The sequence below is a fragment of the Excalfactoria chinensis genome, chromosome 1 (assembly GCF_039878825.1).
Source record: "Excalfactoria chinensis isolate bCotChi1 chromosome 1, bCotChi1.hap2, whole genome shotgun sequence".
In the NCBI taxonomy this organism is placed as follows: Eukaryota; Metazoa; Chordata; class Aves; order Galliformes; family Phasianidae; genus Excalfactoria; species Excalfactoria chinensis.
In genome coordinates this window covers 49,213,371-49,239,582 of record NC_092825.1, presented here as the reverse complement: position 1 = coordinate 49,239,582, position 26,212 = coordinate 49,213,371, and the positions used below count along the sequence as shown (strand labels likewise).

The 26,212-nt window shown below is 46.4% G+C and overlaps 1 protein-coding gene across 2 annotated transcripts; it reads right to left on the bottom strand.

The window, feature by feature from the left end:
* Positions 1–19,074: 19,074 nt before the first annotated feature.
* Positions 19,075–24,418, bottom strand: MB (myoglobin). 2 transcript variants are annotated; one of them, XM_072358634.1, is made up of 3 exons: positions 22,597–22,753; positions 20,369–20,591; positions 19,075–19,485 (listed from the first exon to the last, which is right to left on the bottom strand). In XM_072358634.1, exons 1-3 carry the CDS (start codon positions 22,689–22,691, stop codon positions 19,339–19,341), a joined length of 465 nt encoding a protein of 154 aa, XP_072214735.1. In that variant the 5' UTR covers positions 22,692–22,753; the 3' UTR covers positions 19,075–19,338. The 2 variants fall into 2 exon arrangements, with proteins under 2 accessions (XP_072214735.1, XP_072214743.1); XM_072358642.1 differs by lacking the exon at positions 22,597–22,753 and adding an exon at positions 24,327–24,418 and having other exon boundaries at positions 19,256–19,485.
* Positions 24,419–26,212: the final 1,794 nt, after the last annotated feature.

Here is a 26,212-nt window from a genome sequence, read left to right as displayed (position 1 = left end):
CCTTTAGTGATCAGCTGATGCTTCAAGGGACATCTGCTTCTCTCCTGCCTGTGAGCTGCTCCAGGACTTTCCAAAGCTCTCAGAAGAAAGAAGTGGGTAATATAATCCAAAGAGCAGGGCATCTACCCAGCTCTGAAATACAAATTAAACTATGGCCTGCAAAGCAGGAAGAATTTTTATCCACTTACAGATTTGAAGTTGAAAACAATGGAAAAACAGAGAAAGGATGGAGGATCTCCTCGGTGGCCCACACAAAAAGCTGTTGTGTGCCCTTGATCTCCCGAAGACAAGTAACTCTGGCACAAGCTTTGTCAAAACACTTTGCAGTATCATAAAACATCCTTTCTTCCCTCTACAGCATGATGGCTGGATAAAGGTTTTCCAGCAAAAGAATGGTAAAACTTTTCAGATGATAAAGATCCCAGCTGATACAGAGTACCCCAGATGTAGCAGGACACTTCAGTGTGCTAGACAGCAAGCAGATGAAAAAGATGTGAACGTCCTTGACTGTGGCAAGATTGTTGTATAAGTTTTTTATCCCTTCTTAGGACTTAAGACGTCCTCCACACCATATTTTTCTCTTGTCAGAAAAGAATTTTACCAAAGAGGAAAATTTATGAAAGCACGTCATTAATTAAGAAGCTTTGAGTTTTGCTGATTTTCCATGAGACTTTAGACTCTGAATTGACTGTTGAAAACAAGATAAGCTTTGGCTCGCTTAAGCACTTTCTCAACTTTATCCAAATTGGTTGCTTGAAGAGGGATCATATAAGGACTCAGATTTATCAGGAGGCAAAGTTGTTCTGAACCAAAATTCCACTGAAGAAGAAAACTGAAAAGATAAGTAATTCTGCATGAGAGATGCTTGAAGTGGAAAAGTTTCATCAGTAAAACTAGAATTGTCTGAGAGGCCCTTCTACTTTCCCACTAATTTACATTAGAAAAAATGATAAGGTTTTGCTTAAAAGAACTGAGAAAAGGAACACATGCCAGCGATGTGCTGCTACACAGTGAATAGTTCTCCCAGCTTTTTTTCCCCCTCAGTGGTATCACAAAAGTCACAGAATTAAGATTGGCAGGGACCACTTGCCCACCTGTTCCAAACTCTGCTCAAGAAGGGATGCTCAGAGCAAGATGCCCAGAATCACGTTCAGGTGGCTTCTGAAGATCTTCAAGAAGGAGAACTCGCAGCCCCTCTGGACAACCTGTGCCCATGCGTCATCAGCTGCACAACATAGTCGTATTCCATATGAGCTGTGTCTAAATCACTAGACATTCCCCATCCTGCACATCATCCATCATCACCAGGTTGTCAACAAAATCCACATGTTGGTACATTCAGTGTACACACTGGGTCCTGCTTCATGGCTTTTGGCACAAGATCTCATTCAGGGCTTCTACAGATTTTCAAGCTTGTACAGATGCCATGCTCAGATGCTATTCCCTTCTGGCACTTGTGGCTGGCACAGGTGGCTGTGGAGACACAGACGTTTTGTCCCCAAAAGCACAGCACAGTGACTCCTACTGTCACTCTCATTCTTTACTGCAATCTATTGTGCTCCACCTCACAGTGCCACCAGGCGTCATTTCAATTCATGATATCAATACACAAAATGACAAGTGATTGCCAGAACTATGGCACTTGCCTTGTTTTCTCTTTCTTCAGCCACGTAAGTAATGGTACCAGGCAAAGCATCAGAAACTATACTTGTAACACTATAACGTGATGGAAAGTACAGTGATAATAACAGGGTGGTAAGGTCTACAGCTGCAGCAAATGAGGACAAGCCCAAATGCAGCAGCTGTAGACACAGAAACAAAAGGGAAAAGCTGCTTACCTTTGGAAGGCCTCAGGTACATAAGGATCTCCAGCAAGATCCCTTTGCCTCCACTGTCAGCACTTACTTGAGATCTGGGAAGGGATGGATCCTGGCTCCACCCTTTCTGGTCACTCAGGTGCACTGCATGCAGCTGAGCTCCTCTGGCTTGGCCCTGCCTTCCTACCAGGTGCTCAGTCACTGTTTCAGGCCGTGACTTAGCATTTCCACTACAGTACTGGAAAGAGTAAGTTGAGACTAAAGGAGTCCTTCCAAATTTCCATTCTTCAGTGCCTATCCTCCTTGTGTCCTTTCTACACATCAGGCACATGCTAGTCATTCACACTGTTTGCTCTGCAGAAACAGAAGAATTGGGTGAATATTCTATAAGGGACTTGTGATGTGCTGCAAGAGATACTCCATGTGTTCCAGTAGTGTACTTGGAACAAGATAAGGTCAAAAGATGGCAGGAGACAATCTTTAGGTTGCCCCAAAATGCCTCAACTCCATTCATATTCTGGAGCCTGGAAGAGGCAGAAAAAAAGAGTGCACAAAATGTTTGCAGGAACAGGCAAAAACAAAGCTGTCATTGGGTGAAGTTTGTCCTCTGGGCAGGAAATATTGCTTTGAGACTGTTTTACAAGTTTTGTTCTCTGCCTGTGCTCCAGAGGCCAATTTCAAGGAGTCTGACTATTTTTAAAGATAAGCTTGACGCACTGGGAAAGAGCTTCTGTGACAGGATAGGCTGTTATAGCCAGGAAATGGACACCCTGACCCAGGAGAGGCATTCCAGCGATGCGCTCCTGAGCTTAGGCTCTGGCTTTCTGCAGACTTCTCTTTCAGGAGGAGGCATGAAAAGACGAAAGCCTTTAGTTTCAACCCAAGTGAAGGCCATCCTGAGGAAAAAGCAAACCCAGATTAACAAAAACTGTGGAAGTAGACAAGTATATCAGATGTCTCAGTTAACTAACCGACTGGTAGTGTTATTCCTGAGGCCTGGAAATTGACATCAGGTCAGCAATAGCTGGGAACCAATGACTTACAACTTGCTGGGTTAATGTAAAATCAACAGACCACGAGAAGTCTGTGCCTCCAAATCAGCTGTGGGAACATGTCAGCAAAGTGAGGCCATACTAGCATGTAATATGATGCAAGTCCAAAAAGCTTGATTTTTGAATGTTAACCAAAGACAAAGGAAATCAGTATACCAAAGAACAGCTCTTTCATACCTGATAAAAACAAAACAAAACAAAAAACTGAAACAACTGAACAGTGGTTAAAGGGGCAAGTTATCTCTTGGAAGTACAGGTCTTAGATTCTGGAATTGAATCACTCATTCTGTTAAACTGTAAATTTCCTGTCACAGCTTTGGCCCAGACTAAGGGGGTCTTCCCAGAAAATTCCTTCAAGTCACGTGGGGTTTAGCCATGTCAAGGAACAATTCTTAGTAAGGAGCTTGCAGGCAGCCACCCAGTTCTGGAGGGTAATGAGATTAAATGGAGTGGCTACAGACCATTTCAGCTGGTGTCAGTGCCAGAGAAAAGGCCTGCATTTAATTTTCTAGTACAGCTACAGCCTACACTACCACTGAAGGAAGGCAGAAAAGGTTACAGGGCTTGTAAATATATCTTCTGTAACCTGTCCATCATGTGAAACAACATCATCCTTTACATCTCTTCAAGAGAGTTGTGTCTGCCTTCTTCAGCTCTACCTCTCTTTATAAAACACCCACTGGTAAATTAATGGAAATGAACTAGAACTGGCACAAAACTCATCCTTCTAGAAGGAACTATGGAGAAACAGCAGAACACTTCTACATTTAGGTCTCTTGCTTGGTAAGAAAAAAGTGGTGGTGGGGAGTGGGGGGTGGGGTGAGAAGAAAGAGTGTTTAAAATGAAAACAAGGAGGAAAAGATTAGGTTGCTGACTCTAATGATGCTTCAAGGGGCTCATGCCAATTTATGTTGCCTAGCTGATCTATGCAAAAACCTACACGTAGATGAACAAGTCAAGTTGCAAAGTTTCAGCTCCAGTCATCTTTTGCATCAGAAGTACTTGGAGCACAACAGCAATAAATTAATGCCAGCCCTCCTGCTGAAATAATTCAAAGTATCTTTCCCTGCCCAGCAGGGCCTGATATTTCATGTTGTTTACAGATTGTTATTAATATGGAGGTATTTGCTCATTTACTGAGGGGAAATATATATATATATATATTATATATTATTATATATATATAAAAGCTAAAACCCTCATCAAATAGGGCTTTTGGGGAAGAAAAAAATCTGTTTATTGTTTTCTTCTCAGTGAACCATTAACTTCAATGAAGAACTACCACAAGCAATGGGCAATGATACAAAGGTACAATGATAGATCCACTCTATTTCACCCTCATGTACCTATTGGGGTACATGTAAATTCTGAGTGAGGCTTGTCAGTCACCTCAGTGCTTGATATTGTCCCTACCTCCCACGCCACTGATTAGTGTCACTCACTGAATGAGCACGGAGAGCGCGGAGGCAGATTCTGCCAGCAGTAAGAAACTTACTTAAAATCAAGTATGTGAAATACAGCCTGAGATTCATGCCACGTAGGTGGAGGGAGGAGGAGATGAAAACGTCTTGGAGGACTCATAGCTGATTTTATTGTGTGCAAGAAAAAAATGATCTAATTTACTAAAGGGAAAAAAAGAGAAGGTAGGTTGACTTCAGGAGCACCATTTGATGTCCTGGCAATTAAATGGTTCAGGGTTAGGGGGTGGTGATATATATCGGGAAATCATGTTAGTTATGGTGTATCCCTTGTGAAGGCAGGTGATCAATATCCATCTGGCAGAGATAGCTTGATTGTCTTTATGGGATTAGCTCCATGTGGCAGGAGCCCAAAAAGCTCTGCAGCATGATACATAGGCAGGGAAGGAAAGGGGAGGGAGGCAGGAGAATGATTTTCATATCTGCATGTTGGCAGCCAAAATCCTGGAAGCTCTGTAAAAAATAATTTTGCCAAGGATTGGTCTAAAGAGAGGTGACTTCAGTGGCTACCAATGGTGCTGAGTGGCAAAGATCTGAACAAGAATCTTGCCAAAAAACATTCCTGGGAATTGGAGCTGTGGTCACCATCCTGTGTAAGGGTTTATTTGGATGTTGCGGAGTTGGGAAGTGAGTTATGGAGGGTCCCAGATGAAATCTGGTTAAAGACAAAAACAGGAATTTATGCCTTAGACTACAGTGTGACAGAAACATCCGTGCTGCTTATTAGCTATTCAGTGCACTTTGGGCAGGACTTAATGCAGCAAGAGGGTGGAAAGTCTTGTCTACAATGGGACAGAGATAGGTTATGTAGTATAAGTTCCAGCTTCTGTAAAACTAGGCTATTAATACTGCTAAGATAGACACTATGAGGCTTAGTTATCACCCCCCACCAAACTCCGTGAGAGCCCCAGCCACCTCACCTTCATGGTCCTGGTGGAGGAAATCAGCAGCTGAAGCTGCCTGACATCTCTCTACTCTGACATCTCGCTGCTCAAGGCAGCTCTGTTGTGCTTCTGCCCAGATCTTCCTCACTTTGCCTCTCCTGTGATGCCTGTGAAAGTAACAGCTTCCATGTTATCCCAACTCTTTGCAGCACCTGGCACATACAAATCCACCCTCTCCTTGGGGTTCTCACTACAACCCACAAAACTACTGCTACCATTAAAAGGCCATTATCTGATGACATAAAATTACGTATTACAACAGAGACTGAATCCTCACACTCTGAAACTGCTGACAAAGCCTTGCAAGGGCAAGAGTCCTTTCTAAAGCTGTGATGGGGCTCTCCCACATGAAGTTGACACTTTCTGAGGAACTGATCATTTGACTGTCAAACAAAAGCTGTACAGTTGAATTCCATACACAAATGACTCTATCCAGAAAGAGATGTCCAATTAAGGGAAAAATATGTTTCCAAAAAATCAGTTTGTCTCCTGCAGTTTACAAACCTCCTCTCCCCACCCTTTCTTTTTAACTGATTTAATGTCAGTCAGTTTGGGGTTGTTTTATTCTTAACTGAGTTGGTAATCACCTATAAACAAAAACCCCTACTTAGAAAAAGCAACCTCCACTATTTGTTGGGTTTTTGTTTGTTTGTTTGTTTGTTTGTTTGTTTTTCAGTAGCTGAACTATCATTTTTTCCACTCTTTCTCTTGCCCAAAAGCCTTTCATGCTATTGCAATTCAATGGACCTAAGAGCTTTTTTAAAGGAACATGTAGAGGTTCCAAAAACCTCAACAGCAGGTCCGGCAAGCTTTCCAGTGCTGCTAAGGATGATTGAGATAAGCCACTATTCTGAGATATGCACAAATTTTAACATAGGAAGAGGTGAGTGCAATGATGTGGTTTATACTCCCTAACAAAAGTACACCCAACAGTTCCAGCATCAAATTAAATGACATCTAAAGTGCAAAAATGAAGCTGAGTTCACAAAACAGGCTTTTATTTCCAGCAGAGATGCTTATACTCCTTACACATAATCATTCCTTGGAGGTGATGAAGGCTACAGAATGCATGGAGAGAGGAAGGCGAAGCTGCTGAGAGCAGGCATGTGCTGGGCAGGTTTGGATGACAGGGGTGTTCGTGTGTCACATCTTCATCTGGGCTGGTTCATCACTGGTTCTTCAGTGAAGCCTTTGACTCTGTCTCCCACAGTATTCTCCTGGAGAAGCTGGCAGCCTGTAGCTTGGACAGGCATACTCTTCTCAGGGTAAGAAACTGGCTGGAAGGAAAAGGTTCTGGGGGTGTTAGCTGACAGCCAGATGAACATGAGCCAGCAGGAGCAGGGAGCAGTAAGGTGACTGTCCCTCTGTACTCAGCTCTGGTGAGGCTGTACCTCGAGTGCTGTGTTCAGTTCTTGGCCCCTCACTATCAGAAAGACATGGAGGCCCTGGAGTGTGTCCAGAGAAGGGCAGAGGAGCCGCAAGGGGTCTGGAGCACAAGTGTGATGGGGAGCGGCTGAGGGAAATGGGGTTGGTCAGGCTGGAGGAGCTCAGGGGAGACCTTACTGCTCTCTACAATGACCTGAAAGGATGTTGTAGAAAAGTGGGGTTCAGCCTTTTCTCCCAGGTAACAGAGATAGAACAGAAGGGAATAACCTCAGGCTGCTCCAGGGGAGGTTCAGGCTGGATATTAGCAACTGTTTATTCTCAGGAAGAGCGGTGCTGCAGTGGCACAGGCTGCCCAGGGAGGTGGTGCAGTCACCGTGCATGGAGATGTTCCAGAACCATGTGGATGTTGCACTGAGGGACGTGGGCAGTGGGAATGATGAGGGGGAAAGGGAGATCCCAGAGGTCCTTTCCAGCCTTCATGATTCTATGATGCTGTGATCCTGAGTCTCTTCAGTGCTCTTTGACATGCTGATCCCTGTGCTTCCCAAGCCTTAGGCTACAGCTGCTGCATTTAGGCAGCGACAGTGGTAAGGCGTGAGAGGGGAGCAGATTTTGCTCATTTGCTTCCAAATGCTGTGTGTATTACAGGAGAAAATGCCAAATTATCTCACTACAGGAGCTCACACGCTCAAGACAGCTTTAAACTGCACAGAAGCTGCTGCAGAGGGCTAGGAAGAGACCCAGCCACAGGGCAGCATGTAGCAGGAGGGTAATGCTACCAAACCTAAGTGTCAGCATGGCAGCCCAGATGGCATTCCTCACAGTCAGCTGCTGTGAAAATAATAATAAATTAAAAAATAAATAAATAAATAAATAAGAAGCACACAAAGCACGTGGTGACAGCCTGACGCGCCGACTAGGTACTGCAAGCCCATACCCCAGCCACCCCCTCTGCAGGCCCACGCCAAGCCGCCATGCCTCCACCCCCGGCGGCTGTGGCGGGGCGCGAGGCGGCAGGACGCCATCTTGTGGCGCCGCCGTTCCGCTGTCAGCCGCAATCCGGCATCCCTCCGCCTCCTACGGCCCGGGGCGGACCCTGCTCTCGTCGGCCCCCGCCCCGGCCTTCTCCCCATCCTATCTCCTGAGTGGAAGCGAGTATCATGACAGTACCAACCAAAAATGTTTCGTGTAGCTAAGAACAAGATGTTCATGTTTGCCCTAGCGTCTTTGGTGTACCTCACAAGTGCACGTGTCTTTGGATTTCTTTTCTAGTTCTTCTCTTCAAGGATGACGTGTGGCTAAGTCAGATTTGGCAAACAAGTTTCTTGTGTACTCTGAAACGAACGTGAGGGGTAAGGACCTGTGGAAAATGCACTCTTCTGTGCAGTTTTCTTTCAACTGAGCTCCTTAGAAGTTTATTTCAGATTCTTCAGGGAAAGCAAATGCCCTCCTGCCAATATGCTCCTCAGGTGGGGATGCTGTTTCTCCTAATGAAATGTCTATGTTGGACCAGAAAGCAGCTTACTGTCAAATCAGGATCCAGGTCTGGGTTTGCTCTCCTCTAGAGGTTACAGTTCTCTTAGCTCAGTCCTGCAATATAGGCCACCATATGGCAGGGCATGAGATGTGTTATCCTCTGGAGGTGATGTCTGTCCTACTGTTGTCTCTCCTTCCTTAGCACAGATTCACATAAAAACTTTTCCTTAAAATCTGAAAGAATGAAGGGAGTTGAAACATTTACTCCAAAATTCCCCATATAAAAAGATTTTGAACTTTCAATGTGAATGTATCCCGGACAAACCTTGGTAGGATTCTTTGTGCTAAGTGTTGTGCTTTGTTGCATAGTGAGACATGGATATGCTCACACACTGGCATAGCTAGTTATGAACCTCATGTCTTAGAATACCACATTTTTTTTGGTTATGTTTCTTTTGCTGTACTTCACATTCAAGAGTCCTGCACATTTTGAAAGCATAAGGAGCTGTTCCACATCTGCTTTGTCTGCATCCAGTGCTCATTCTCTCTAGGTCAACTCAAATGACTGTCACTGGAAATGCTGTAATGGCCTTTACCTTAAACTAGAACAAACAAGTTGTTGTTTTTCTGTAGAAAGTAGGAGAGATCATCCATAAAGACTGAGGTCATCTTGTCTGTCCTTCAGTACAACATTAGCTAGAGTCCTTAATAAAATAAGGTTCCTTGTGTTATGGTTGGGTTTTTGTTGTTGCTGTTGCTGTTTTTAATCAGCAATTGATTTCAGTGTTGTTGCAAACTATACCCTGGTTACCCTGTAAGTACTTCAAGCAGCCTCTTCTGACACCTTTTCTCTATCTGAATGAGTCTTTGAAGTCCTTTGTGTCTTGGTGCCTGTTCCTACAGATAGTGTGTTGTCTTTCATGACCACTCAGAGGAGTTGTGTGGAGAGCAGACACTGGAGCGTGTTTTGTGTCTGAATGGTGTTGCTTCTGTTTTAGGTGGTGTCAAGTATATGTGGTAATATAATGAAATAAAATCACATTACCTTGCACAACAGGACATAGCATTTGGAAGCAATTGAGACAAAGTTTGTTTTTCATTGAAGTGAATGGCACTTTTGTATTCACATAGAGTGAAGCCCCTGTAACATTACATGAACAGATTACTTTTGCTTTATTGGCAAAAGGTGATGATGCAGGCCTCATTAGCAACCTAGATCAGCAAGGTTGTCTCCATTTCTGTAGGGCAGAGACTGTGCGTCCTTGGGTGTCTTGTATTTTGTCCAAGCAACTGTTGGTCCTTCACCTATTACAAGAAAGGCAATATCGCAAACAAATCAAAGGACCTTCATTGAGGAAGGATGCTTTTTTGTTCCTTGTCAGACAAATGATGCCTTGTGGGAGGCTAAGAATGAGTCTGTATAATGAAATTATGCATCTTGTCACCTGAATGTGGACCTGCATGGCCCCTTGCTGTATCTGTGGTCTAGAAGCAGGTGGAAACAGTAGACCCTAGCCTCCTTCCCTCCACTCTAATTCTCATTCCTGTGTGAGTTGTGGTTAGATGTTTCTGTGTTAGCAGCTTGTCTCACACCCGGGACATGAGACTAACACTGAAAGAAACAGTATGAACCACAAGTCCCAGCTGTCTTGGTTTGAAAAGTACTTTAGGATTTACTGGGGGGTTGGGAGGAAGGAGTCAGAGAAGTACTTAGACCAAACAGTGTCTCTTCCAGTAATGTGGGAGGCAACATCCCAAGGAAACAAAGAGAAGAAGGGTGATCACACTGCTACTTAGAGGTATTTTATTTTATTTTATTTTATTTTATTTTATTTTATTTTATTTTATTTTATTTTATTTTATTTTCATTTTTCCTTGTTTTGTTTCCCAGAGGTCTGTTTCTCAAGTCAGCTGTGCCGCGATACCAGGTGTGACTCAAACCACTACTTGACTAATGCTGGTACCTCATCCAAAAGCATTCTCTAAAGCCTGGGTTAGCTAATATGTTTCCTATTCTTGTCAGTCACAAGCCAAATAACAATTATTCAGACATATTTTGGGGGGGGAGGAGGGGAGGGAAGGGAAGAAGAATAAACAAGTGATGTCATGACAACTTATTCAGCCTGTACTAGGGGTTTGCACTAATTACTCTGTAATTTTCTTAGGAGACAACAGCCTGAAACTCAAGAAACAGAGCAAAACTTGTAATCCGAGCACCCCATGATGTTCACCTGTTGGTTGTGAACTGCACAGTCCCCTCCTCCACCAGCTTGGTGGGCGTCATGCGCAACAATGTGGCTGCAAGAGAAAAGCTGTCGCTGGGGAGTCTGGGTGGCATTCTGTCTAGTTATATCCCTGCCAGGACTTTTTATCTCCAAGCATTAGCCTGACAGAGCTTGGTAGAAGACAAGCAGATGCTCCTTTGGACTAGAAAAACCCAGATACTGACTAAACTCCTGTAGAAAAATAGCTATGCTTCTTCCCTGTCTCCCACACCTCTTCTAAACAGAAATACCCTGCTGTTGCTATGCATGAACTAAGGCTTAAACAGTTGATTCTCAGCCATGGCTTTTTCTTTTCTTTTTTTCCACCCTTTGGAAATATAAAAGGGTTTTCATGCAGTTAATGTGTCTTTAAGAAACCTTTACTTAACAAGCATAAGTTGTATTTCTTTTTATAACAGCCATGACAGTATGAGGCCTACAGGAACGAGACTGCAACCATGAGGCGCTGCAACTTCATGGTACTGTGTTGTGCTTTAAAACTTGCTTCCTGAGTGAGAGTGAGATAATTTCATTCATTCAGGACCCGATAGGATGGGCAGAATGGAAAAGCTGAGAATGGGGGCAAGAAGACGTGATCAGGAGACACTGCTGAGGACACCACCCTGCCTTCATAGGGCACATACATAAGTGCCTCTTTTTTGTTTCATCCATTTGCTCCATTCCCACCCCAATGAGAAAAGCCTGGCAGACATCAGTTTTTGTGATTGTGAGCCTTTGTTTAAGTAGAATTTTGTAGCCAAACTTTTACTATCCAGAGTTCTTTATAGCCCATCATGGTATTCTGCCAGGCTATTGTCCAAGCAGAGAAATCCTGCACTTGGATGACTCTGATACCGATCAGTATAGTGCAAAGTTAATAAAATGGTCAGTACAGAGAAAATACAAGAAAATATCTCAGCAATTTCTCTTATAAAAGGATCTGTCTGAGGCCCTCTCATTTCCTGCAATATTTACCCATTCACACAGCTTTAAAGTTCATATTTAAGGACCAGATGCTGGGTATAGAATGAGTTGGGTGCTGTTAACTTGGGACAGAAGCTGGCAGTCATGCCACCTGCATTTAGCCATGACATCTCTGAGGATGCAGAGATAGGTCATGAGAACAGAATGTCTCCTTCTCCTTGAATGCCCTCTAAGGGGAAGAAGTGAAAGAGCATGAGTATGAAGCGGGGAATATAAACTGCAGCGCAACTTGCTTAGGAAACCTAACCTCCTTCTAAGCTCCCAACCACCAAAGAAAGAACCAAAAATGTATCTTCAAGTGGCAGGACCTAGATAACTGTTAGTGACTGGGGTGGAACCTGACCTTTAAGCAGCAACACGAGTTCACTTTGCCTCACTTCCATGGATATATTCTACTACATCTGCTGCAGGGAAATTGTTTGAAGGCTTAGCACTTTAAATAGATCACAGCTATTGCCACAAAAGGCACTAATAAAGGGGTTCACACTGCAGCTGGTGAATAGATGCAGAGCTGGTTTCCAAATTTCTACTGCATCATGAGCAGAATGAAATGAGTGGTCCCAAGACTGTGGCAAAGAATTTGCTGTATGAATCCTTGTCTTTGAAAGGCCTCACCTCCACTGAAATTAATGAACACATAGAGGCTGTGTACCTTTGGGGCTCCAGAACAAAACGTTTAGTTCCGTGTTCTAACTATAGGCTTTGTGCTGTACATAGGCACACACCTCCACATGCACACTCTCATCACAGAATTAATTGTAAACTAAAGACTCCCAACAGGAAGGAAATGAAATACCTGAAGAAAAGATTATGCCTTAAATTTATTTCTGGGATACTCTGCCCTCAAGATACAAGCAATGTATGTCCTCCCTCTCTCTCTCTCTCTCTCTCAATATATACTCTCAAAGTAAATATTATCTCTTATCTTGCCAACGCCAGTGCTTAAAAGGATGATGTACTCTGAAGCACTCACTAATTTTGCTTTGGTCCATTTCTCATGTTGAGAGGCCCTAACACTCTCCATGGATACAGTTAACCCCTTTACTGCTGAGATGGTTGCAGTATTGAGACTAAATTTGTCTATCTTCAAGCTTACTGGAGATGAAAAAGAAAAAGCATTACTTCCATTTCCTTCTATTTTTCCCAGCAGAGGAGATGTTTCTCGACTGTTGTGCATGGGATCTCTAAATTCCTTCCAGTTGGGCACAGCTGCAAGCAAGAAGGGAAGTAAACTGTCTTTCTGCCATTGCACTGCCTCTCTCCTGTGGAGAACTGAGTGCGGATAGATCCAGATGCAACGGCCAGTGAGTTAGGTAGGAGAAGTTGCAAGCATAGCAACCTCAGAGTCTGGGCATACACTTGGATTTAGGGGCCTCGCTTCTGTCAGTAACCTATTTTAGCTATTTAAGTCCTTTATGATCTCAGTCCAGGACTTTTTCCTCTGAAAGTGAGAAGGTTAGCAGTGTCCCAGTTGATACCATAGAGTATTAATCTCCAGAGCACTTCATTCCAAGTTCAGCCCAAAGGTCTTTACGCCGCTTTGCTTTGTATGCAGCATCTGTAATCTGAGTATTTACGCCACACCACTATTCCAGCTGGACAGCTACATCCTTTGTCAACTGCTGAAATGTAACCACATGAAAGCAAGAGCTGCTTTCTGGCGGATGGCACAACTCCACGTCTTTCTACATCAATATCCTGCAGCCCTGCCTGGTAGGCAGCTGAATGACCAAAGCACAAATAGTGGATATGCTGCTGGCTCTGCCTCAGCTTACCCCTATAGTTTCACAGTACTGTAGATGGAATGCATCTATATGTAGAACTTTAAGTTGGGTGAATCAGTTCTTAATTACTATCCACCATCAGAGGAGAGTTTGTCGTGGATGATGCTCATGAACAATCCACAAGTTTATGATCTAAAACAGACAAGTTACAGGACAGCTGAAGTAGAAAAGAAATGTAGGAGGAAATACATTAGAGATTATTTTCTAATAATTCTTGTTGTTACAGATTTGCACTTTGTGAGTGTTACAAATGGCTCCATTTTGGGAAAGACGATTTTGACTGGAAAAGCAGAATAAAATGATCGTCATGTGCAGTGAGGGATCATTTCAGCTGTAGAGGGGACATGGCAAAAGATGTAGGGACAGAAGCTTCAATGTGAGATGCTGAAACTGGCTGTGGGATTAGCTGGGTTAGCGATACCTGCTATTGTCAAAGCAAAACCAATAGTGTGCAAGAAATATTTTTTCTTGTGATTTATGGGCCAGCTTTGAGAAACACTGTGAGCACAATGAGAAACACCAAGTCCCTCTTTCATCCCATACAAAACCACACAGATTACCAGCTCATGTTTGGAAATCCCCCCCATCCTGTTAGAGCAGAGCAGCTGTGGGAATGATGTTATTGCTCTTCAAAAGGCATTGATGGCCCTTGGGCTTAGGAGTCCAGGCAGAGATCTGTGCCTCCATCTTCTTAGATGATCTTAGAGATCCCTAGTGATTCTGATTCCCATCTGCATTTTATTTGCCGTTCTTCCTCACAGACCCCACAGATCCATCTGCTTGCAGTGTGGAATGACTGTGAGCGTGGCACATGGCATGCCCTGCCTGCTTTCCTTTCTGTGGCTGCACAGCTTGTTTGAGCCTATCTGGTGCAAGCCCTTAGCTCAGGGCAGGCTCTCACTCAGGATCTGCAGGGACACTGGACAGACGGTTTAGGCAAAGCTCTGCTTGTTTCTCTGTCTTTTTCTTTTGCTTCCCCAACCAACTCACGGTTAAGCTGTGACATACGACATCCATCAAAGGGCACCAGACTATTCCTGTGTGTGCATATCCAGCTGAGAAGCGAGTGAAAAGATGCAGACCCACTCTGACATCATATATCACTTATATACCACTTAGCTCTCCAGATAACCCAAAAGCTCACCAAGAGTCAAGAGGACAAGACTGCTATTATGCATGCCCTGGGCAAAGCAATACAAAATCTTAATGGGTGTATCAGCTCCAGGAATTTCTCACCCCTTTGTTGTGAGTTTGGATGCTGGAATTCAGCTGGAAAACAGAAACAGATAGACTTGTAGGGGGAGGACAGAAGAAAAACTCCAGTGAATTAAAGCACCATTACTTGCACACACAGCAAAGCCACAGAAGATCCACAAATTAAGCATGGAGACATAGATACTTAAGTGCCATTAATCCAGAAGTTCTTCCAGCCAAAGCTATTCTATCACTGGAATGTTTGAACCTGCTTTAAGGAGACTCTAAAATAAGATCAGAGATTCAGAGGCTGCATTCATACTGAGCTTTCTTTGCAGAGGGAGAACAGGCTCAGTTTTCTTTTTGCTGTACTCCATACATAAGGCTGCAGCTAAAATACATATGCCAGCATTAGTTTTAAGGTAGCTGTCTTGGATATCAATAGCAGCATAGCTGTGTGGCCACAGCCCCCTCCTCAGCCCTATGTCTTTGGTAAATTCAAGACTTCACAGACAAGTTTATCTATGTTGCACTCATTTTTAATATGTAAGGTAGTTAGAATAAAACTGGTTTGGGATTGCATCTGCTGCTGGATTGCAGGGCAGCCATACCAGCAGCAGCCTCCTCTCATCAAATTCAGTAGATCAGCCCCACAACCTCTGCTATTTCTTTGAGGCGGTGCCTCAAATGCAGCAGAATAGCCTCACATCTAGGCTGCCAACCCTGACTTTGCTGCACTTGTGTTTGCATTTGCATGGGCATAACCTAAGTGACCATCCAACCAGCTCAGCACCACCAAACTGCTCTTTGTCTCTGTTTTTCAGGGGCACTTCATAAGGGATGAATACTCCAGTACCCTCCACTTCCCAAATACGCATTTCCTTGTCCACTCAGCTGCCAGCCATGCTGGTATATCTTGTGCCAGGGCCTGCCTTGCCCCACAAAGCTCCTGGGGTCCTCTGACTGCTGTAGAGATGGCTTCTGCATGGCCTGGGGCAATGTGGAGCCTGCCTCTTCTGTTTGTTTACAGGAGATGGAATCCAAACAGGGAAAGTGTCTTGGAACAGTGCAGCCAAGTGCACTATAAAATAGTACTTTAAAAAGCCACAAGGTCACCTTTGCTAACATTTGGTTAAGGATTTTATAGATGTCACAGGACTGGAGATGGACTTGCGATGCCTGTGATCACAGTGGAGGGAGAGATTTATGTGCTGGCTGAGAAGGCTGCATTGTTGTATCATATTCATTAATGGTCATTTATTAACTTCTTGGATAAAAGAGACCGATTGGGAATTCTCACTTACTGTAATTCCAGATGGCTTCCTTGACTTTGCCTGCATACCTTCATGAAATGTAATACCCCTCCTACTTACTGGTACCCTCCAGGTACCACGCCCTCACACTGTCCCTGTTCTCACTTAGTTAGACCTCAGCAGAACTTGATTTCCCTGTCACGTTTCATTTACGCACAATGTTAGAACTGACACATATCCTCCTCTTATATGAAGAACCAGCACAAAAGCACGCAGGAATGTGAAGGATTTGGCCAGAGGAGCTTTGCTGACAGTGTGTGTTGTGAACACTGGTGCTTGTGTGTAGCTGTGAACACTGAGCCTGGCACGGTCCAAAACAGCAAGGATGCACCCTTGAGCAAAGCTGAGAACAAGTGAGTGTAGGGAGGTGGAGGATGTGCTCTGATCCCATGCACCTATAGTACTACAGTAAAAGCCATGGCAGGCAGGTGGGGCTGCATCAAAGGAACACCTGGCTCCACCACTGCTTTATGTTCATCAGTGGCTTATGCTATCATGTTATCATACGGGAGAGGTTTGGGTTAGCTGGCAGGATAAAAAGCAGTTGTGGTACTGGAAGCATGTGGTGTGAGTGCTTGAGTCTCTTAGCAAAATTCTGTGTCGTGCAGACATTTCAGCCTTATGGCACTGCCATATCTGCTCAGTGATCATCATGAGGCTGGAAACTTCCCATCCTCTTCCTCATGTCAGTCCCACAGAGAGGGGGAAACATGGATGGTGTCAGAAATTTCACCTGAAGGGGACAGATACATCTCACAGTTTGCCACTGGAGCCCAGTCCGTTTCTTCCACTGGGTAAGCTGACCCAGAGACAGACCACACAATTAATTGTGGGCTTCCCAGCACCTGGCTGTAGTTGGTGTGTACGTGCCAGAGTGAGGGGCTGGCAGCCACACAGTCCACTTCCCATTGTGATACCAGGAACACGTATATGACACATGGTTGTGCTAACTGAGTCCCAGCCTTCTCATGCAAAGCTGTTCCTGGAAAGGAGGCAGGCCAATTTCAGAGCTTACCCTGATACAGATTATCTCCACTGATGGACTTTGTCCCACACGTAGATCAGAAAAGCTATGGTTTCCAACAGCACCATGGAAAAGGTGACTCCAACACAGATGCTCAATCAATATAGCATGGAGGCCAGAGATCTTCTCCCCTCCAATCCCTTTCATAGAATCATAGAATTATCAAGTTTGGGTAAGACCACTAGGTCCATCTAGTCCAATTGTCATTCCATCACCATCATGCCCTCAAAACCATCAGCTTGTACTGATTTTGGCCCCCAAGTTATTGTTGTCCGAACTCATTCTGGCTTGCACAACTTCAAGAGGCCATATGCTTAACAAAGCAACCTACCTCATACCCCATATCTTACTAGCACGGCTTTTAAGATGCTCCCTTGCACATTGACATAGGGGGTAAGGCAGGCAGAGTGAAGGGTCAGCTCTTCCAGTCTACCAGGAAATATTCCAGGTAATGATAACCAGTAGGCAGACACAATATGCATGCAAATTCTACCTCCTCCACCATGCTGCCTTACATAAATATATCTAGAGGTGACTACAGTGCCACTCAGACTGACAGAGGCAGCTGCCATAGTGGAGCTTTTAATCCCAAAGCAGAGCCTGTTGTCACTGGCAGGAAATGTTATTGTGTTGGACAGGCAATCCTAGACCTTAATTAAATAGGTTGCCCTTCCTGCAAGGCCAGACAGGCTAGACAAGAGTCAGAAGGAGCGGGCTGCTTAAGCCAGGGACCACCTGGCTGTAACTTCATCTGTGTGACAGCATATGCTTTTGTGACTCTCTCTGAAAGGCTGAAACCCCAAGCAAGTTCCCAGAGGTATAGTGAGGGTTTATAAAGAGCAAGAAATCAGAGATGCTCTGTTCTCCGAAGGAATTCATTCCTCCTCCTTTCAGAGACTGAAATTCTGTGGCCTTTGCCCTGACCAAAGACCTGGTGGATCACACTGGTTTGAGATGATTGATTTGTAAGGGAGTTGGTGGCTCCTGCTGTCTCCTCTGCACACAGCCCAGCAAAGAGTGCTTTGAACCAGACCCTGCTTGTAGCTCTTCATTTTAAGCACCTCGTTTTTCTTTCTCATGCTTGCCCCCATGCTGTCTCTGGGAGAAAAACTGCATTACTTTTTTCCATACCAGAAAAGAGCAATGGTGTTTTCGCCATATATTTTCCCTTCCAAGGACCCAGCTGCTCACCTCTGTGGCATCCCACTGCTGTGCAGGGATGTGACTCTGTCATGGATGTTCTCACCCCTGTGCACACACACAGAAAGATAGCAAGCTGCACCCTTTCTGCATGGACACAGTGTGGGTGCATGTACGTGCCGAGATTCACATCATCATACTGCCCTAAGCTGAGTGATGGGGTTGGAGGAAGAGGAGGGAGCACAGATTCCGGTGCTCACTGTGGAGTATAGCTGCCCTTCCAGTAGGTAAACTGCACAATTTGCATACAGTCAGGCTGTGAACTTGGGCGTCAGGTCAAGACTTTGCAGAGACCGCCCAGCAAAACTGCAAAATGTGATGGATAGCAAAACTTGTGGCTTGAAAGCACTCATTGCTGTTGCACAGACCTGAGGCAACTTGCATGTGCCACCTCCGTGTAAACAGCAAGACATGGCAATAGGCTCCCTTCAGCACAAAGCAAACTGTGGAGCATTTATGAGCCACCCATCCCTTCCATGCCCCCCAAATTTAGCTGTGACCTCAGCCTTCAGTCATGGAGCACTTTTTAGCGCTGAGACATGGAATGAAGGACCAGGTCACATCCTCATGGTGACACATTAGTGCCCGAGTCCCCTCATGTCACTCAAGTGATGGGGTGGTACCATGGCACCAGCGCTGGTGGATGGGATTGTACACAAAACGCTGTGTTTCTGCCATCTCATTGGAGTGAATTCCATAGCATCAGTGCAGGGATTTTTATTTTCTGGGAAGCACGTATTTTGCTTCCCAGAGCCACACAACTTTACGTGCATAGCAGCAGCTGCCGGAAGCCTACAGATCACAGAGCGCACTACTCCTTATGGTTTTGCTAACATGAGTTTAGCAGGTTGCCAAGCTGACAGCCCCTGGAGACTGACTGCGTTCACCCCCATGAAACAAGGTAACACCAGCAATGGTGCTGAAAGCTTTCCACAGTCACCTGCTAACAGTCTCACCTGGGGGAGGAATCAGATGCTGTGTCCCCACTTCCCACTCTAACATCCCTTTTGCACCTTTGAGTTCTCTCTTCACCCACTCCTTCACCACACTCCTCAACACGCCCCACGTTGTTCCACATCCCCTCATCTCCTGCCACGCCATTTCCCTCTTGAATGAGATTGGGTTTTGGGGACGAGGAAAGAAAAAGGACACAGAAATAAGCAGAAGGTGACAGATAACCCCTTATATTATTTTTCATAAGAAAACATGATTTCTTTTGCATACGTGAAGCAGGAAAGGGAAACAATTTATCGTGGACATCACTCTGAGTGCCTCTGTGCCGCCTAGGGTGACTCTTGGCCTCTCATTGAAGCCTTCCCACACGTCGTGGATGGTCAGTTGGAAGATGTCCAGAATAGTGCTGGGGATGCTCCTCTGAGATGCATGGCAAGGCCTCCATCGTGGTGTCCTTCTGTGTACACGCTAACCCTGGAAACCAAACTCCTTGTACTTGCTGGCCATGTCATTTCGGAACAGCTCCAGAGCCTTCTTCATCGCAGCCTGGGAATCGGCCCCAAAGTCTGAGGCGTGTTTTTCAGCAATGACCTTGATAATGACTTCAGAAATGAACTGTGAGGAAGGAGAGAGAGAAAAAAAAAATACAGAAGGGACTCTCAGGGTTTATTTTCAGAATATCCAGACTAAAAAATAGGTTGCAGAGCCTGGAAATATCTCCAGGCTAATTCAGTAGCCCTTCCGGCAGTCTCTAGAGAAACACTGTGGCCGAGCATGCGAGGAGCCTTGGCTGGGCTTTGTTCCTGGCTTGGACACTGATACACTCTGTGACCTTGAGTAGACCACAGTCCTTCCCACTCTTTGTCTGCCCATCCACTAAGGCTGCAAATCCATGTCCTGAACTTGTAAAGCGCTTAGTTTCATGGGTCTTGCTCTCCAGTTCTTCCCCCCAGGGCTTACTCTAAAATTGTACATCCCTTGTGTGTGGCCACTGCCAACTCTTATGTAATGCCATTTCCCAGGCATGCAGGGACTGCATGGGCTGGTTTATTATTGTTAGGAGTGTCTCAGACAGCGTATAGTGTTTGGAATGGAAATCTAATGGAGATTCACAGGAGCGGAGTTCTTCTGTGCCTCCTCTTGCCTGTACGCAGAGACCTTTGACTTGAGAAAGTGCTAACTGAAGTCCAGTTAACGTCACTAAATAGAATCAGAGAACCTTGAATGTTGGAAAGACCTCTAAGATCACCTGATCCAACCTCCAGCCCATCCCCACCATGCCCACTGACCACATCCCTCAGTGCTACATCCACACGGCTCTGGAACACCTGCAGAGACGGTGACTGCAGGTGGGCAGCCTGTGCCACTGCAGCACTGCTCTCTTGGTGAAGAAATTTTTCCTAATACCCAGCCTGAAATAGAAGTGCAGCTCTCAATGTGGCTGTCTTGTGCACATCCATCACACATCAGACACCAAGTTTCCCTGTCTTTTCCATACCTCCAGATATTTGACTGGGATTTTATGCTTTGTGGCGTGGGTTTGAGCCAGGGGCTTCAGCTCTGACTCATGATTACCCTTCTGCTTCAGGATTTTGCCAAGCTGGGTGAGGACGGTAGCTCCATGTTTCTTCAGATCTTCAGAGCCCTTCATCTGATCAGGGGACTTCAGGCCTTTGAACTTCTCAAAGCGATCCAAAGTCTCAGGGTGGTCACGGAAAAGTCTGTGGGCAGAAGCAGAAGGATGTGTGAGACCTTAGGGAGCTGTCAGCCAGAGCACAGCCAAGGTCCTGCTCATCTGGACACATACAGACAGGCAAATGTGTGATAACTTACATCCCTCCCCAAACAGATCTTAGTCCCTGCTAGTAAAGCCTGCCTTCATTTGAGAACTCTGATGCTTTAGACTTTCCAAATTGTCACCATTCACAGTCACTGCATTTAGCACGTTTATAAGCCAGGAAAGCATCTGACCCTACTCTGAATTTGTGTTTTTCATCCTTCCTCTGGGAGGCTGTTCCACAACCTGATGACGTTCTGTGTTCAGAAGTTTATTTCACCATCTGTTTTATCCAGGCTGCTTTTTATCATTAGCAACTGATAAAATGCCTCTCGTCTTTGGAGTGCAGAAACTTGTGATGTACCTCCCTTTGTATTATATCTGCTTTAACCCCACACTCTTATATGTCCTAACATTCGCTCTGGCTGAGAGAGAGACACTGCCCTAACCACATCCAACTGGAGCGACAGAGCAGCCATCCTTATTTCTGAACAGCTCTGCTCACAAACACTTTGGCATCAGTCCCCAGAGTTATGGCAACTGTATCAAGACAGAGATGGGTGCCAAGGCTGGTGGTGACACTGGGAGGTGAATTCTCACATTAACCTGAGGGAAAAACAAAACCAAGCAAAACCACCTACCTACACTGCCTCACTAAGGATCCATCCTCTACTTCCCCCAGCCTGTCACCCTGTCAGACCCCAGGTTCTCATTGAGACCTTCCCAGTCCATCTCTGCATCGACCAGCGCCATTCAGTGCTATACACAGATGCTCTGATTCCAAAGTTGAAATGAAATTGGGAAGGCTGGTGCTGTCTCATGCTTCCCCTCTGCTGCATTTCCCAGGAGACAGGATGCTGACACCACTAGCAACCGAACTGTAAGGAAATTTCACTCTTTTCCTTGCCTAGAGCTGGGGTGAGAAGGGAAAACTGCCTGTCCTGGAGCAGTCTGATAATTTGGTGTTGAGAGACACCAGCTCCGTTGCTCAAGTATACTTGTGGGTATTATGCCCTTTGAAGGGCATAACCGAAGTCGCTGCAGCACCAGCAGGAGCAATGGCAGTATTTACATCCATCCCAAACCAAACATTCCTCCCATATAGGTGGCCATTAGGATGAGGGCCAGACTCTCCATTATGCGATGTAATTGTAGGTCAGGCTGCATTAACAAATACCTCAGCTGCATGGAAAACACAAGCTGTCTTGAAGCAAAAACATTTTGTAAATGAGTGACCGGGCTTTGCTGGCATCTCCTTTCAAAGTTCTCTCTTCGTGTCCTCCATGATGAGATATTCCCAAGACTCTTGAAAATTCTTCCAAGGAGTATTTGCTCGTTTCTTTGTTTCCATTGGAAAACGTTCAGTTGGATCGATATTTCCTAAGCATATTCCCTGGATATGTTACCTATCTAAAAAGTCTTGATTGAGGCACAAGCAGTCACATTTCTAAACCAAGAGAAGTCTGCTCCACTTCCCCTACTTCTCTCCCTCAGAAACCCCCTGAAGGAATGAGAAACGAGGTGGAAAAGGCTTTGAACAGACTGTGGCTTTGCCCAGTGGTGTGGGCTTCTTGCTTTAGCTGTGCTTGAGATAGGAACCCCCCCAGATACCCACTGCTGTCCTTGGTGTCCCTACCCACCTTGCACTGTGTGCTAAGTGCAGCCCGAGGTAACCCTTGAGAGGGACCCCCTGTCTTCACCCCTGCTGGTCCCTAAGGACAGGCAAAGATACTGTGCCATTTTCCGCTCCAAAGCCCTGAGATCTGACACATGGAGTGGCAAAAGCATAGCTTCTCCATTTCTAACCCAGAAACCACAGCAATGGAGAACCACCTCCCGACAATGAAACAAAACAGCCTGTTGAAACGCACGCGGCTCAGCCCCAGTACTCAGCATTCTGTGGTCTCTCACCCAAAGCTCTCAGCTCAGAACTGATGCTCATTGCCTACCTCATCAGAACCTCATGTCCATGGCCAGCAATGTCGGCCTCCACTTTCCCCCAGATGGTGAGGACTTGTTGCCACTCCTGGTCGCTGAGCCCCATGGTTTGCTGGTGGCTGAGACAAACGGGTCTCGAGTGCTGCCTACGGCGGTTGCCTCTCCCCAGAGGGTGGCTGCAGAGCTCACCCGCGGGCTTTATAGCCCCTCCTCGTAGACCTACACCTGTTAATCGTCAGCTGGACATCTTGCTCTCTTTCAGGCTTGTCTAACTAATCAGCGTCTCTTTTTTTTTTTCTAGGAAGCTATTTTGGGTCAGGTGCTATTGTGAGTGCTACTGATGGCATCATTTCTGCCTTTCGTATTGGACTGGCATATGTCCCGTGCCAAACAGAAAGGGCATTGCCCAAACACACTGCCAGAAGCCTGTCCCGGCTTCCCAAGGTCCCACTGACAGTGTCAAGCTGTGCAGCAGGAGATTCCAGAAGAGCATATTCGTCTGCAAGGCAACGCTGCCTGCCAAGGGACGGCTGGTGGCATCACTCTGCCCTCCACACGCCTCTCCTTTCCCTGCAGTGGGTTGAGGTCTCTCAAGCCAAGTGTCAGAATCACAAATCACAGAATGAGAGGAATTGAAAGGGACCTCTGGGCCATCTTTAATTAATCCCTTCCTAGAGGTGAGTGTGGGCAGACGAACCAAAGGGTTAAATGGAATAGCCTGGGTAGGCAGGGTGGCCAAACCAGTTGAGGTGCTGGTAGGGGAATTTCTCCTGCTGGGTTTAGCTATTGCCTGGTGGCCAAGCCAACCTGCACTTCTCTCCCCCCTCCCACCTATGCACCAGTTTGCTCCATGTCTGAAATCTCCTCTCTTAAACACCTCAAAACCAAGATTTCACCCCGATTTCTCAGTGCAGACAGCAGGGCAATATCACTTAGTTACGCTTGGTTAAACTGACAGAGGAGCGCTTGGAGAGATCCCACCCTGCAGCCTCTCTCCTCAAGTCCTCCTCGTTCTAAACAGGGATTTGCATCCCGCTTGGCTCCTCCTTGGGCTGACCTTACCGGTTTACATGCCCTTCAGACGCCGGAGCAATGTCCTCCCTGTACACGAGGGGCTGCTCCTTGTACACCAAGCTCCGTCCTGTTCCCCATGTTGCCTTAATACGTCCCTCTCTGCAGCTTTCCGCGGGGCTGGGAAGCCAACAGCCTGTGTGCGGGCATTAACAGCAGACTGTCAGAGGGCTTAAGAAGAATATGGGTGTCCTCGTTGCTTTTTCTACAGGTGAAGAGGCGATGGCTCCGCTCTGTCGGCCAGGGCGTGCTACCACCTAGTGGCCACGGGCGACAGAGGCAAGCAGAGCGGGGCACAGGCTGCAGGACGCACAGGGACAGCCCCGCGTCTCTGGGCCGCATTTCTTTCTCCTTAGAGCATCGCCGTTGCAGACAGAACGCAGCCACGGCCTGTCAGATGGGAGCCCCGCAGCCCCGCGCTGCCGTGATTCCGAGCTGCAATGAAACGTGCACCTGAGGCAGAGGCACTGATGAAGCCTAGCGTTTCATTTGGGGGTTTTGCTGTTGTCTTCTTTTTTCTTCGCATTTTAAATACTTTCTGGCAGGAGGGAGAAAAGGATGCTCTACAAACACCCAGTTTTAACAACCCACAGCATCCTCTGTGTTTGCACTGCAGAACAGCACAGTGAGGCGAGCAGATCTTTTGATCATTCCCTTTTTGGTTTCTTACCTTTTCAATGGACCTTTTCGCCATGATGCAATTAAAAGAACCCCACAAGGAACAGGGGATGGCCGTGGCCCGGCCCTACTGTGGTACCCAGTGCTGTGCTGAGGGAGCGACAAAAAAAAAAGCTGGGCACGTTATGTAAATCCCAATTACATAATTAGCATTGCATAATGCTGGGGATAAGGCCCTCTGCAGCCCAGCTTCGGTATCTATGGCATTTTGCTGATGCGTGGCTTCTGCTAGAAGATGGAGCTGTGCTTTGCTTTCAGCTCCTGTGGTTTTGTGCCATGCAGACGGACAGCCAGACAGGTGGGACACTGTGGTGTTAGCTGGGGAGAGCAGGGCAACAGCAAAGCCTACAGCCAAAGCAAGGCAACAGCACTGCATTTTTCCAGCTGTGCCTGGCTCCAATGTATGCAGGATCAGAAGGCACTGCATGCACTGTGGGGCTCCTGCCTCTTGCAGAAGACCTGGTGGGACAGGCCTGTGCTGCAAGCCCATCTCCTCTCCCCCCTTCACCCTGAAGCTCTATTCTTAGCAGTGCTGCAGGCAGGGTCCCCACACACTGATGGATTTCAGCAGCTGGGAGGTGACCTCAGTGCCTGTTTGAAAGGAAGAGGCAGGATGAAGAGATGGCCGCACCAGGGGAATGTTTGAGCTGTGGGTCACAGAGCTGTGCTATGCATGGAGCGCCTTAGCATGGGATGCCATTAAGTCAAAGGGAGCTCTGCCTTCATTCAGAACCCACAGAGGGATCTGGACAGGCTAGATCGATGGGCTGAGACCAATGGGTTGAAGTTCAACAAGGCCAAGTGTTGGGTCCTGCACTTCGGTCACAACAACCTCATGCAGTGCTACAGGCTTGGGGCATGGCAGCTAGAATGCTGTATGGAGGAAAAGCTTCTGGAGCTGTTGGTTGACAGCTGGCTGAGAATGAACCAGCAGTGTGCCCAGGTGGCCAAGAAGGCCAAAGGGATCCTGGCTTGTATCAGCAATAGTGCAGCCAGCAGGAGCAGGGAGGTGACCGTCCCTCTGTACTCAGCTCTGGTGAGGCCGCACCTCCAGTGCTGTGTTCACTTCTGGGCCCCTCACTACCAGAAAGGCACTGAGGCCTTCAGACCCGGGGATTAAGCCTCCTATTGCTGTAGTGATACCCAGGGATTTCTGCCCTACAAACCAGAATAATAAAGAGGGGAAATCCTCTTGTTGTCACAGTGGGTCAGTGAGTAGCCCTCCAGCTACCAGTGCTTAGCCAGAGGTGCTGTGGTAGACTGGAAGGCCAGCAGCACCTTCAAAGCTCACATTCCGCTACGCATTACCATTCCCACACAAAGCACTCCCTCAAGGAACCAGATTTTTTCCTTTCCACGAAGCAGCAGCAACTGCAGCGGTCCCCTATTCAGTAGTTCTTTCTGTGCATCAGCATTCTTACAGGGTATGCCGGAAACAGATCTCTGCATAGAAAATACTGGGCAAAAGATAAATGTTTTCTTCAAGCAGATCAACACCGGGTGGCAGTGAACACCCTGAGCACAGCACTGGCAGCTGGGCTGCAGGGCATCCACCACCGTGTTTGGGATGGGCTCTGTGTTCACAGGATCTTCTCCCTGCTACTGTCATTCTTGCAGCTTTGCCTCCTCCCGATTCCATGGAGATCTATCGACTTGTCAGCTCAAGGATCCACAGTGCCCGTCATCCACAGCACGGCTGGCAAAGCTGGAGGCAGCACTTTGTGCTGGGGGTGCTCACCAGAGAGTCATATGGACATGGCACCGAGGTCAGTGGAAACGGTGGGGACGGGCTGGTGGTTGGACCAGGTGATCTTAGAGATCTTTTCCAACCTTCATGGTTCTCTGATTCTGTTGTCCTTCTTCAGTTAAGGTCTATGA